The 14,550-nt window shown below is 40.9% G+C and overlaps 1 protein-coding gene across 1 annotated transcript; it reads left to right on the top strand.

Moving 5' to 3' along the window:
* The first annotated feature begins 253 nt into the window (after positions 1 to 253).
* On the top strand, positions 254 to 6,191 carry LOC121020998 (glyceraldehyde-3-phosphate dehydrogenase-like). The gene is given in 4 exon segments (XM_040461105.1): positions 254 to 343; positions 5,334 to 5,431; positions 5,684 to 5,770; positions 5,772 to 6,191. Coding segments are annotated over 4 exon segments (657 nt in total). The 3' UTR covers positions 6,154 to 6,191.
* Positions 6,192 to 14,550: the final 8,359 nt, after the last annotated feature.

Below are 14,550 nucleotides of genomic sequence, written 5' to 3'. Positions count from 1 at the left end.
CACAGTAGTATATATAGTCCTTATTTATTTTTATGGCCATCTTTTGAGCAATCTCGTCAGGTTTGGAGAATTTCTCTCATTATAAATTTTGCTTCTCCAAATTAGAAGCCAAAATTCTGTCTCCAAGCCTGCATTGCGGTTAAGGCACAGAAAAGTGACCTAGTCTTTGCCAATCAGACACACTCGTGTAAGACATCATTTCAGGATGGGAATGGGATGAACCAGGCCTTGTAGAATCTGCCTTCCGAGGAGGATGATAGAGGAGATGTTCCACAGTGGCTGCACCGTACCCGTGCATCTGGTCCCCAGTGTCACCTGCATGAGTGTTCACGTCAAGCATTGTGTCTGTTCAGTAGCATTATAGGATGAGCAGCATTCTCTGTGTGGTTTGGGATTTTAGAGGGGGGACATAATCTCCAAGCCTTTCTGGCCTTTACAGAGATTTTGTGAGCTTCTTATAATTAAAAAAAAAAAAGTTTTTAATGTTTCTTTACTTTTGAGAGAGAGAGAGAAGAGAACGAGTGGGGGAGGGGCAGAGAAAGACAGAGACACAGAATCCGAAGCAGGCTCCAGGCTCTGAGCTGGCAGCACAGAGCCTGATGGGGGGCCCGAACTCACAAACCGTAAGATCATGACCTGAGCCAAAGTCGGACACTCAACCAACGGAGCCACCCAGGCGCCCCTATAATTTTTTTAAAGTAAGCTTTACACCCAATGTGGGGTTTGAACTCAAGACCCTAAGATCAAGAGTCACAAGCTCTACAAACTGAGCCAGCCAGGCATCCCTATTATTTTAAAATAAATTGTAGCACCCAGATAGATGAACCCAATGATGACATCCACAGAGAGTGTAGTTTGGAGAAACAAGCGATGAGACTCAGCAGGTAGATTGGAAAGGTGTTGTTCCCAGGAACAGAAGAAACTCCAGAAGAAAGCTATTTGGGGACTCTCAATTACCTCAGATTGTCTTTTTCTCTGTCCTTTTTTATACATCTGATATCATATCTAATTTTTTGCTTTTAGCCTTGGTGCCTTTATATGTATTTATACCTCCTGGTATAACTTCCTTAGTGAGGAAATATACATAAAAACAAATTTCTTTCAACAAAATGAAAAAATGTAGACAACTGTTTTTAGAAGGGTCTTTTTTTTTTTTTTTTTGGTCATTATTTCTCTGCCTGACTGAGTCTATAAACCTACACTCAGTACAGAGCATGGATGTAGTCATTGGGCAAAAGATAGGTATTTTCTGCCTTCATTCCTGGATATGGCCTAACTGGGACTTAAGCGAGACTTGTCCAAGATTACTGTGGAAGTGACTGGTAGATCTGGGACTCAAAGTCCACACTCTTTTTACTGCCCCTCGCTGCCTGGATTGAGGATTCTATATTGCAGTGGGCTGGTCTCCCCAGCTTCTAAAACTGTGATAAATAAATTCTGTTGTTTATAAAGTACCCAGTTTAGGTATTTTGTTATAGAAACCTGAACGAACTAAGACATCTATCCTCACACATGAACCTCATACTTAAAACAACTAGTTTTCTTAATGTTTCCAGAACATCTGTGCTTACCACCCTCTGCAATCACGCTAACTTTCTGTCTATAACAGCCCAGCTGACATTTGTTGGGTGCCAATTATATGTCGATGGATGTGCTATGCTCTTCGTACATTATTATTCAGTATATGTGTTGCTGAAGCGAGCACTCCATGTTTTATTATTCAATCTTTACAACACAATGAATTAGATACAATTGTCATCCTCATTTTACAGGGGAGAAATTGAAGTTCTAGGAGGTTATAAAACTTGTTCAAGAGGACAGAACTGGTTCCTGACCTGGGACTGAACCCAGTTAGCATAGTAGTGTTTCTCCCAACAGTATTATTTTTGCCTCCTACTGTCTGGAATGTCCTTCTCTTCACTTCTGCCTCTTGAAATCCTGTTGTTCCTTCAGGGCCCATTTAAGAATACACCCCTTTAAAAGCAAAAAATAAAATAAAATAAAATAAAATAAAATAAAGCGGGGGGAGGGGCACCTGGGTGGCTCAGTTGGTTAAGCATCAGACTTCAGCTCAGGTCATGATCTCATAGTCCATGAGTTCAAGCCCTGTGTCGGGCTCTGTGCTGACAGCTCGGAGCCTGGAGCCTGCTTTGGATTTTGTGTCTCCCTCTCTCTCTGCCCCTCCCCTGCTCATGCTCTGTCTCTCTCTGTCTCAAAAATAAATAAAAACATTAAAAAAAATTTTTTTAAGCAAACCCCCCCCCCAAAACCCCTTTCTTTATCCCCAACTTGGTATCTTTTTTTTTTTTAATCTCTACAGTGCCTCGAGACTCTTTGAGAATCTCATAGATGCTGAGAACAGAAAAATCACCCTTTTAATTTTCTTTTTACATTTATTTATTTCTGAGAGACAGAGACAGAGCACGAGCAGCGGAGAGGCAGAGAGAGAGAGGGAGACACAAAATCAGAAGCAGGCTCCAGCTCTGAGATGTCAGCACAGAGCCCGATGCGGGGCTCGAACCCATGAGAACCGTGAGATCATGACCTGAGCTGAAGTCGGATGTTCAACCGACTGAGCCACCCAGGCGCCCCCATCCTTTTAATTTTCTACTTAGTATTACAATTATTTATGTCTTTGCCATACAGATTAGCTTCTTGAGCGCAGTTGTGTACATCGTATTCATTTTTGTGTCCTCCACAGTATGTAAGGCAATGATGTAGTAGGTACTCAGTAAGTATTTACTGACGTGATGTAAATTATTTCAACAGCCTTCAATCTAGTCTACCTTGTACTTCTAAGACACATTTTTGTCGTGCCATTTTTTGCCAATCCAATGTTTTCTGTGATGTTCTGCGTTTCCTCATAATCTGGCCCATACTTGAGCATTTTACTCAGTTTAGAACAGATTTTTAACACTCAACCTCTGCTCTGGTCAGGCTGGTCTTGTGGGCTTCCCACATTGTGTGGTCATTCGTGTTGTCTTGTCTTGACTTCTCTTGTCTTGTAAGACCTACTGCAAGCACTGCCTTTCCATGGAGCCTTCTCTAACTAGCCCACTCATCTTTTCTACATACTTTTATGACACTTGCAAATTATACCCCAGAGTTTGAACTTATTCCATATTTTATTCCATAAGATTGTTTTCATTTTATTTCTTTAATGTTTGTTTATTTTTTGAGAGGAGAGAGAGAGAGAGAGAGTGAGAGAGAGCAGGGGAGGGACAGAGAAAGAGGAAGACACAGAATCCGAAGCAGGCTCCCAGCTCTGAGCTATCAGTTCAGAGCCAGACGCGGGGCTCGAACTCACGAACCCTGAGATCATGACCTGAGCCCAAGTCAGATGCTTAACCGACTGAGCCACCCAGGCACCCCATATAAGATAGTTTTATCTCACCAGCTAACTTGAGAATACAGAATCCTATCTTACTCATCTTTGTATTGTTCTGTGGCTTAACACATATGTAGGCCATAACTAAGGAATATTTGTTGGATTGATTTTCCTAATTATAATTTTCTACATGTTTTATCTTCAATTCTGATTCATAACCCATTTGGCAGTGGTTTCTAAGGCCTTTTTTCTTTCTTTCTTTTTTTTTTTCCCTCCCCCCTGAGGCTTTTAGTCTCAAGTTTCTCTGCAGATTTTGTTTTCCTGGTATGTATAAGTCTACAAAAATGTATAGTATTTAAATACATTAAGGGAGCATGTCATTACCTGGTCTACCCCATGTACACGTAATCCATTTTATAAAAGTAAAATCTAGGGCGCCTGCGTGGCTCAGTCGGTTGAGCGTCCGACTTCGGCTCAGGTCATGATCTCACGGTCCATGAGTTTGAGCCCTGTGTCAGGCTCTGTGCTGACAGCTCAGAGCCTGGAGCCTGTTTCAGATTCTGTGTCTCCTTCTCTTTCTGACCCTCTCCCATTTGTGCTCTGTCTCAAAAATAAACGTTAAAAAAAATTTAAAAAAAATTATAAAAGCAAAATCATCCTGCAACACTCTAACGCTGTAAACTGGGTTTTTGTATGGTAGGTTTCTTTGAAATGGGCCACCCTGGCAGTTGCAACTTTGCCACAGATGATCCCCGACTTACAATTTTTCAACTTTATGATGGTACAAAAGTGATACACATTCAGTAGAAACCTTACTTCAGATTTTGAATTTTGATGTTTCCCTAGGCTGGTGAAGTGTGGTACGATACTCCATCCACATCATCTGCAGCAGGGCATCAGCCACACAGTTACGAGGGTAAACCACCAGGGCACTTATAACTGTACCCACACAACCATTCCATTTCTCGCTTTCAGTACAGTATTCATCGGCTATTCAACACTTTATTACATTAGACATTAGATGAGGTCACATTCAACACTTTATTATACAATAGGCTTTGTGTGTGTTAGAGGATGTTACCCAGTTGTAGGCTGATATATGTGTTCTGAGTGTGTTTAAGGTAGACAAGGCTAAGCTATGGTGTTTAGTAGGTTTGGTGTATCAAATGCATTTTCAACTATAATAGTTTCAATTTATGATGGGTTTGTGTGGTTGTAACCCCATCATAAGTTGAAGAAGATCTATAGAGAGATTAAAAACAAAGAAATCTGCTATAGTACTAAATTTTATGTAGAATGCTGCTTCCTTTCCGTCACAGATGAAGAAACATCGCCTGAATGATATGGAAAAGGGAAATGAAAGCAGAGTAAGGAAGCTTAGTGCCTTCTCCAGGTTTTAAAGTCACCCTCTCTTAGCCTTATGTACCCTCAACGTTAGCTGCTTCACGTTTCTCTGAGGAACTTCTTGTTTAGTCTTAAAGAAAAAGGCTCTGAATTTTAGGATGATACTGATGTTAGTTTTATTCTCTGTTAATTTACCCAAGTGATTAACTTTGTGCTCGGGGTTTAGTAACAAATAACATTATTTCCATAGTTGAAATAGCTCATTTATGACTGACCCTTCTGCCCAAGAAATACACAAAAATGAGATGAAGAATACCCTGAATAGAATATAGGAGACTAGAAAATTAATTACCTCTGTGCTAAAATTATCCAGTTTACACTTTGAGGAAAGAAAACAGGACTCTCTACTCCTCCCCATTCTACAGACCGCTACATCTTCTGGTGCAGTGCCAGCCGTGTCCCGAAGACACAATGGTAAAGGTCGGAGTAAATGGATTTGGCTATATGGGCACCTGGTCACAGGGCTGCTTTCAACATCAGTGACCTCTCCATTGACCTCAACTGCATGGTCTACATGCTCCAGTATGATTCCACCCACAGCTAATGCAGTTCTACTATTTCTATCAAGCTCACCCATGACTGATTCAATGGCACATTCAAGGCTGAGAACAGGAAACTTGTCGTCAATGGGAAACCCATCATCTCCATCTTCCAGGACCGAGATCCTGACAACATCAAATGGAGTGATGCTGGTGCTGAGTATGTTGTGGAGTCCACTGGGGTCTTCATCACCATGGAGAAGGCTTGGCTCACTTGAAGGGTGAGGCCAAGAGGGTCATCATCTCTGTACCTTAGCTGATGCCCCCGTGTTTGTGATAGGCATGAACCATGAGAAGTATGACAACTCTCTCAAGATTGTCAGCAATGCCTCTTGCACCACCAGATGCTTGGCCCCACTGGCCAAGGTGTTCCATGACAATTTTGGCATCATGGAGGGGCTCATGGCCACAGTCCATGCCATTCTGCTACCCAGAAGACCATGGGTGGCCTCTCTGGGAAGCTGTGGTGTGATGGCCGAAGGGCTGCCCAGAACATTATCCTTCTACTGGTGCCGCCAGGCTGTGGGCAAGGTCAGCCCCAAGCTGAATGAGCTCACTGGCGTAGCCTTCCATGTCCTCACCCCCAATGTCATGGATCTGACTTGCCACCTGGAGAAAGATGCCATATACGATGACATCAAGAAGGTGGTGAAGCAGGTATCAGAGGGCCCCCTCAAGGGCATCCTGGGCTACACTGAGGACCAGGTTGTCTCCTGTGACTTTAACAGAGACATTCACTCTTCCACCTTTGATGCTGGGGCTGGCGTCGCTCTCAGTGACCACTTTGACCACTTTGTCAACCTCATTTCCTGGTATGACAATGAATTTGGCTACAGCACCTGGGTGGTGGACCTTACAGTATATATGACCTCCAAGGAGTAACAGCCCCCGGCTGCCAGCCTCAGCAAGAGCAAGATGAAGTGAGAGACCCTCAGCTGTTGGGGAGTTCTTGCCCCAAATCATCCCCCAACACACTGAGAATCTCCCAATCTCCACACCATTTCCATCCCAGATCCCCTGAAGAAGGAGAGGGGTTTGGGGAGTCATGCCTTGTCATGGACCATCAATAAAGTATACTGTACCCAGCCCCCCTCAAAAGAGAATATGGGGAATAATTGGGGATAATAGGAATGTTCTAAATTAAAAATACACATTATTTCTAATACTTTCTGTATAGATTATCTGGTGCATTTTTCACTAGAAATACTTGATCCCAGTGGACATGCCCCTTTATCCTGGGTGTTTCTTTCTATTATTTGGCAATGTTTGCTCTAAGGAGGAAGTTTAGTTTTACCAAGAGATAAATTAAGACATAACGAAGGAGTACTTGGGGTACCAAAGATAAGACCCTTCCCACAAGTATATAATGACTGTGATACACTTGGTGTGTTAACAATCAATTGCAAGGTAAGTCACAATAAATTTGTTAGTAGTAATAAAGTACTGAAATTTGCAAGTGATATATCTAAGAATTAATTGGAGCAGATTCAGGTTATCTCTATAGTAACATCACTTTGATATGTGTGCATTTCAATATGCCTTCTGGGAGAGGAAGGGGGGAAATTTTATAGATAGCTATCAGAGACTGGCATTATGCTGTGAATGTATCATGGAAATATGTCATAAATGTGAACATCTGTCTTCTCTGCAATAGTGAAGAAAAGTTGAAAACACCTGACCGAAAGAATGTCTGACAATGTAAATTATTTTTGTCACTTAGTTTCCATTTCCCCTTCTAATGGCAATAGAAGGGGATCTTAAAATGGGGACCATCCCCCAAAACACACACACTCCTGGGCTTGAGATAGAAGCAACTTCACCCCTAATTCCAGGAATAGGTGTAGGCTCCAACATTAGCCTCTCAAAGCTTTGCATCCCTTTGGCTATAGTGACTAGGAAAAATTTTTTTTTCTTTTCTTTGGCTGTGATAACTAGCAGAAAGCATTGAACCTTGTATGGGAACTATATTTCCAAAGAAACCCCAAACCTAATAGTCTGTTTCTTTTCTAGGCTCGCAGCTAAAGTTGAGTAGTCTCCAAAAAGGGCATTTTCCTTATGCCCACGTCTGGCATAGCCATGGAGAATAAGGGCCAGAAAGATCATCTAGTAGGAAGAGCCAGAGGTCATGGTGGACAATAAGGAAGATCTTTACAGAGAACAGACCTAGAGGTTCCCAGTTGGCTGGCCAAGAAACTCACTTTACCAACAAGGAGACTCTTCTATATTCCTGCCGATCAGGATATAATAGATGCTGTAGAAAAATGACAGCTGTGTGCTATTTTCCATACATTCACCCCTTTCCAGAGGTAGGCTTTTCATATAGTTACCCTGTTTCTTCTTTATCTTAAAGCTATATTAGATATCAGATACATTTTAGGTTGCCAGGCCTCAAGGGGCCATTTCCAAATTGACGAAGAAGACTATGTGTATATATCAGCCAAAAATCCTGGTCTTAGAGCTGAACACAATAACCAGGTAAAGACCTGGGTTTTTTCACCAGGGAGGGGGTATTGGTAAGTAGTCTTTCATGTAGGCATGAACAGTTCTTTTTAATTTATTTTTATTATTTATTTTTATTTATTTTTTTAATGTTTATTCAGTTTTGAGAGACAGAGTGTGAGCAGGGGAGGAACAGAGAGAGGGAGACACAGAATCTGAAGCAGGCTCCAGGCTCTGAGCTGTCAGCACAGAGCCCAATGCAGGGCTTGAACTCACGGACCTGACTCATGAGATCATGACCTGAGCCGAAGTCAGATGCTTAACTGCCCCAATAGTAACATCATTTTTAAACATTTAAAATTGGAAGGTACTAAACTGCCTGTCAAAAGTAAAGTGGATACAAAAATAGCAGTATATTTTCCCAGAGACTCTAGTGCTACTACAAGAATGAACTATGCCTTCAGAAAATAAACGAATCTCGCAAACACAATTTTGATGAAAAGAATCCAAGCAACAAAGAATTCCTACTGTATGATTCCCTTTATGTAAATTTTTTTAATGTTTATTTTTGAGAGAGAGAGAGAGAGAGAGAGAGAGAGAGAGAGAGAGAGAGAGAGAGCGCCAGGCAGGGGCAGAGAGAGAGAATTTCAAGCAAGTTTCACACTGTCAGTGCAGAGCCCAATGTGGGGCTTGAACTCATTAACCGTAAGATCAGACCTGGGCTGAAACCAAGAGTCAGATGCTCAAGCAGCTGAGCCACCCACACACCCCAGATCACATGGTAATTCTATGTTTAATTTTTTGAGGAACTATCAAACTGTTTACACAGCAGTTTCACCATTTTACATTCCCAGCAGCAATATTTCAAGAGTTATAACTTCTCTACACCCTTGCCACACTTAATATTTTCTGCTTTTTTGTAATAGCCATCCTGATGGGTGTGAAGTGACATCTCATTATGGTTTTGATCTGCACTTCCTTAATAACCAGTAAAGAGCATATTTTCATATATTTAACAATCATCTGAATATTTTCTTTGGAGAAATGTCTGTTTATTCCTTTGCCCAGTTTTACACTGGGTTGTTTTGTTGTTGAGTTGCAGGTGTTCTTTGTATATTCTGGATAGCAATTGCTTATTAGATATATGATTTGGAAATATTTTCTCCCATTCTCTAGGTTGTCTTTCACTCATTTGAGTGACACTTTGATGCAGTTCTTAGTGTTGATGAAATCCATTTATCTGTTTTTTTCTTTTGTTGCTTGTACTTGTAGTGTCATGTCTAAGAAAAGCCAAGAATATTTATCCCTATATATTTTCTAAGAGTTTTATGGTTTTAGCTCTTACATTTGGATTTTTAAACCATTTTGAATTAATTTTGTATATGGTGTGAAGTAGCATTTCAGCTTTATTCTTTTATATGAGGTTATTCATTTGCCCTGGCACCATTTGTTGAAAAGACTATTCTTTCACCATTGATTTATCTTGGTACCCCTGTTGAAATTCAGTTGAACATACATGAGCTTATTTCTGTTTTTAATCCTATTCCATTGATCTATATCCTCATGCCAGTAATACACTGTCTTCATTCCTGTTGGTTTGTAGTAACTTTTGAAACTGGCAAGTGTGAGTCCTCCAACTTTGTTTTTTCAAGACTGTCTTAGCTATTCTTGGTCCCTTGAATGTTCATATGATTTTAGTGTCAGCTTGTTAATTTCTACAAAGAAGCAGCCCTGGGATTTGATAGGAATTGTTTTGAATCTATAGATCAATTTGGGGAATACAGCCATCTTAATGATATTACCTTCCAATCCATGAACATGGGATGTCTTTCCATTTATTTGGGTTTTCTGAATTTCTTTCACCAGTGTTTTGTAGTTTTCAGAGGATAAATATTACACTTTAGTTAGATTTGTTCCTAAGTATTTTATTCTTTTTGATGCTATTATAAATGACATTTTTAAAAATTATTATTTTAGAGAGAGAGTGCACAAGCAGGGGAAAAGGGACAGAGGGAGAGAATCTTTTATTTTATTTTGAGAGAGAGTGAGCAGGGCGGGGGGCAGAGAGAGAGAGGGAGACAGAGGAACGAAGCAGGATCCTTGCTGAGACCAGGGAGCCTGATGTGGGACTTGAACTCACAAGCTGCGAGATCATGACCTGAGTCAAAGTCGGTCACCTAACCGACTGAGCCATCCAAGTGCCCCATAGAGTGAGAGAATCTTAAACAAGTTCCATGCTCAGTTCAGATCCCAACACAGGGCTCGATCCCACGACCCTGGGATCATGGCCCTGAGCAGAAATCAAGAGTCAGATGCTCAACCGACTGAATTACCCAGGCACCATGGCATTTTTTTCCTGATTTCATTGTCAGTCTGTTCATTGCTACTCTATAGAAATAACCTTAATTTCTATCTATCTATCTATCTATCTATCTATCTATCTATCTATCTATTATTTTTGAGAGAGAAAGCGGGAGAGAACGAGTGGGGGAGGGGCAGAGAGAGAGAGAGAAGGAAAGAGAGGATCCCAAGCAGGCTTGTGCTGTTAACATGGAGCCTGATGCGGGGCTTGAACTCAAACTGTGAGATCACAACCTGAGCTGAAACCAAGAGACAGATACTTAACCAACTGAGCAACCCAGGTGTCCCAACATTAATTTCCATATATTGATCTTGTACCTTGCAGTTTTGCTGAGCTCATTTATTAGTTCTAATAGTTTTTTAGTTAATTCGTTAGAATTTTGTATATATACAATCTTGTCATCTGCAAAAGCGTAACATCTTTACCTTGTCAAATCTATATATATAGAGTCTGAAGAAACCAAGCCTTTAGGCTTAGACTTCACCCAGAAGTGAAAAAGTAGATTCTTGAAGTCCTTGGACAAACTCAGCTTATAAGTGTTATGAAGCCTGTCAATGACTCATAAAGGCTTTTCAAGGGCAGAAGAGCCTGAAGATTCAGCCAAAAGGATACATATTGTAAAAAGAATGAAACTGCCCAGGATTTCTAGAATATCTGTGTCACTAAAAGTTTAATGGGCTATCACTTGCAAGTTTTCATTTCCTCGTCACAACATCTGTGACGTATAGTGAGAAACAAGGTGTATTGCAGTGGTGAAGAGAGCTAGGACCTTAGATTCAGAAAGAGCAAGCAATCAGCCAAATCTAGGGTATGACACATTCTGCTGGCCAAATGATCTGGCTTCTCCATGAAATCAATTATAGGAAGAAAAAAAAGTATGTGTGTTCGGGGGAGTGCAGGTAGGGGTGTGACTGTCATGGAATGAAGAACACTTAGTAACAGCCAAGTGCAATGTGTCAAACTGTTTGGATACTGATTTGAATAGACAGTAAAAAGACACCTTTAAACAACGGGAAAAATTTTAAAATGGACTGAACAGTAAATGATATTAGGAAACGATTTTGTTTGGCTAATTTGTTAAATTTGTTTGGCATGCCAATGGCATGGTGATTATATTAAAAGATTCCTCAGAGACGTATAATGATTATGAGTGAAATGATATCTGGGATTTGCTTTAAAATACTAAATTTTAAAAAATGGAAGAGGAATAGATGACATAAGATTGGAAAATGTTGACACTTGTTCAAGATGGATGATGTGTAAATGAGGCTTCACTCTACTACTCTCTCACTTTTTGTATAGTTTAAAATGTTCAGGGGTGTCTGGGTGGCTCCGTTGGGTGAGCTTCCAACTCTTGATTTGGGCTCAGGTCATGATCCATGGTCATGAGATGGATTCCTGTCTTGGGCTCCACACTGAGCGTGGAACCTGCATAAGAGTCATTCTCTCTCTCTCTCTGTCTCTCTCTCTCTCTCTTCCCCCTTCTACCCTCCTCTCTCCTGCTTGCACTCTCTCTCCCTCTCTAAAATTAAAAAATTATATAATGTCAGATTTAATTGCACAATTAAAGTTTTCTCTGTTAAAATGTCAATCATTAATTGCAGTCTTTTTTTTTTTTTTGTAACTGCGAACACTGGAAACAATATAAATTTTGATTTTGGGGGGTTAGTTAAATTAATTATGTACATCCAGGAATTTTAGCTATAAAAATAATAATGTTTTTAGGTCAGGACCTATCAATTCTGGTATCATTTTGGAAGTTTTTTCTAATGCGAACAAATGAAGAAGAAATCAGATGTAAAAATCAGGAAGAAAGGGGTAAAATTTGCCTCTGTGGATGATACACTTATTGACTCAAAAAAATCGAAGAGAATCAACCAAAAAACATATAAACAAAAAGAGAATTCAAGATAAGGTATCTGAGTACAAAAACCAACACAACAACAACAACAACCAACAGCTTTCAAATATACATCTAACAAGAAATTATGTTGGAAAAGACCCCATTTAAACTGTAAAAAAAAATAATAATAACAGGTAAACATCCTAAACTTGAAAAAAAGTTTAGCAAGAAATGAACAGTATCTTTAAGGGCACAAAAGAGTACAGGAAAAATATAAAGGCATCTCTCCTTCTTAGATGAGAAGATTCAGTAGTATGATGCGGTCAACTTTCCCTAGTTAAGATATATATATGGGGCACCTGGGTGGCTCAGTCGTTTAAGTGTCTGACTCTTGGCTTCCGCTCAGATCATGATCTCGCAGTTCATGAGTTCGAGCCCCGCATCGCATCAGCCTGCGCTGACAGTGCAGAGCCTGCTTGGGATTCTCACCCACCCTCTCTCTCTCTGCCCCTCCCCTCCTCAAAATAAAAAAATAAACTTAAAAAAAGATATAAATTTAATGTGATCTAAATAAAAATACTAGCAGGATTTTTTATAAAGTGCCAAACTGATTCTAAAGAGCAAATGGAAAAAGTAAAAAGCAAGAATATTCAGGAAGAATTCTAGAAAAGGAGAGTGATAAGGGGGAAGACTAAACCATTAGATATGAAAACAAGTATAAATGTGTGGTACTGGTCAAGTGTAGATATTAGTGCACTGGAATAGAAAATCTATATACAAATCCAAATACATATAGGAGCAGAGTAAATTTGTTGTCCATATATCCGTACCAAAGGAAATTCTAAAAGAGGCTCTTTAGGCAGAAGGAAAAAAAAAATCCCAGATCAAAATAACAGAATGGTGTAGATTTGCCCAGTGGGGAGTTAGACACCTCTCAAGCTCAGCTTTGGCCCTTTCAAAGCTCAACAGAAACTACTTGCAGATTGCTGAAAGTTCTCTCTCATGCCTGCACATTTGAATATGCTGTTCTTTGGGTCCAAAATGCCTTTTCCCACGTCCCCATCTGCCAAACCCATACTTAACCTTCAAAAAAGTTCAGGAGTCATTCTGTGCAGTAGTGTTTCTTTGAGAGGAGACAAGAGTATGTGCAGTGTCTCCTAAGTGTTGACTTTTCTCCAGTTTCTTGCATCTCCATTTTGTTCTCCATCTGTTATTTGCTTTTTACAACATGGCCAGAGGAATGTTGCTTAAAATATAGATCTGGTCATGTCTGTCTCCTGCTCAAAAATATTTGATGTCTACTAAATGCCTGTGTATCTATAAAATAAAGTATGAACTTCTTGGACATGGAAGGCATTCAAGGCCTTCCAGGCTTGAACTCCAATCCACTTTGCTCACCTCAGATCTACTGTAGATGCCTTGCACCCTACTCTAGGGTAACCCAACCCCCTCACCATTCCTTAGTTCTCTTGGCGGCCCCTCGTTCACCCAAAACTTTCTGCCTGATTTGCCCTCCCTCCCTCTACCCACCCCACCTCCATCTTTCCCACCCATTCAGATCTTTCAAAGCTCTGTTCTCAATGAAGCTCACAAGAATTCATGATTCATGGGGCGCCTGGGTGGCTCAGTCAGTTAAGCGTTCTATTTTGTCTCAGGTCATGATCTCACAGTTCGTGGGTTCAAGCCCCGCATTGGGCTCTGTGCTGACAGCTTAGAGCCTGGAGCCTGCTTTGGATTCTGTGTCTCCCTCTCTCTCTGCCCCTCCTCCACTCGTGCTCTGTCTCTCTCTCTCAAGAGTGAATAAACATCAAAAAATATTTTTTTAATAAGAAAATAGAAATTAAAAAAAGAATTAATGACTCATGGGGCACCTGGATGGCTCAGCTGGTTAAGCCATTGACTCTTGATTTTGGCTCAGGTCATGATCTCATGGTTGGTGAGATCGAACCCCACGTCAGGCTCTTCACTGACAGCCTGGAGCCTGCTTGGGATTCTCTTTCTCCCTCTCTCTGCCCCTCCCGTTTGCTCTTTCTCTCTCAAACCAAATAAATAAACATTACAAAAAAGAATTAATACTTCATTCCTGAGCTTGCATAATTAGCATTTATTTCATTATGGGTCTATATGTCTTTCACTAGTCTATAATGTTCGTGAAGTCAGAGCTGTGTCTTACTAGTTTGTTTCATCCTCCTACCGTTTCTTTCTTTTTTTAATGTTTTTATTTATTTTTGAGACAGAGAGAGACAGAGCATGAGCAGGGGAGGGGCAGAGAGAGAGGGAGACACAGAATCCGAAACGGGCTCCAGGCTCTGAGCTGTCAGCACAGAGCCCGACACGGGGCTCGAACTCACAGACCGTGAGATCGTGACCTGAGCCGAAGTCGGACGCTTAACCGACTGAGTCACCCAGGCGCCCCTCATCCTCCTACCGTTTAATACACTGCTTATGGGGTGCTGTGGTGGATCAATGTGTTAAGCATCCGACTCTCGATTTTGGCTCAGGTCATGATCTCATGGCTCGTGAGTTCAAGCCCCACATGGAACTCTGTACTGACAGCATGGAGCCTGCTTGGGATTCTCTCTCTCTCTCTCTCTCTCTCTCTCTCTCTCTCTCTGCCCCTCCCCTCCTCACACTC

The sequence above is a fragment of the Herpailurus yagouaroundi genome, unplaced genomic scaffold (genome assembly GCF_014898765.1).
Source record: "Herpailurus yagouaroundi ecotype Mexico unplaced genomic scaffold, PumYag 254, whole genome shotgun sequence".
In the NCBI taxonomy this organism is placed as follows: Eukaryota; Metazoa; Chordata; class Mammalia; order Carnivora; family Felidae; genus Herpailurus; species Herpailurus yagouaroundi.
The sequence above is the reverse complement of the archived record's forward strand: the minus strand, read 5'-3'. Positions and strand labels throughout refer to the sequence as shown.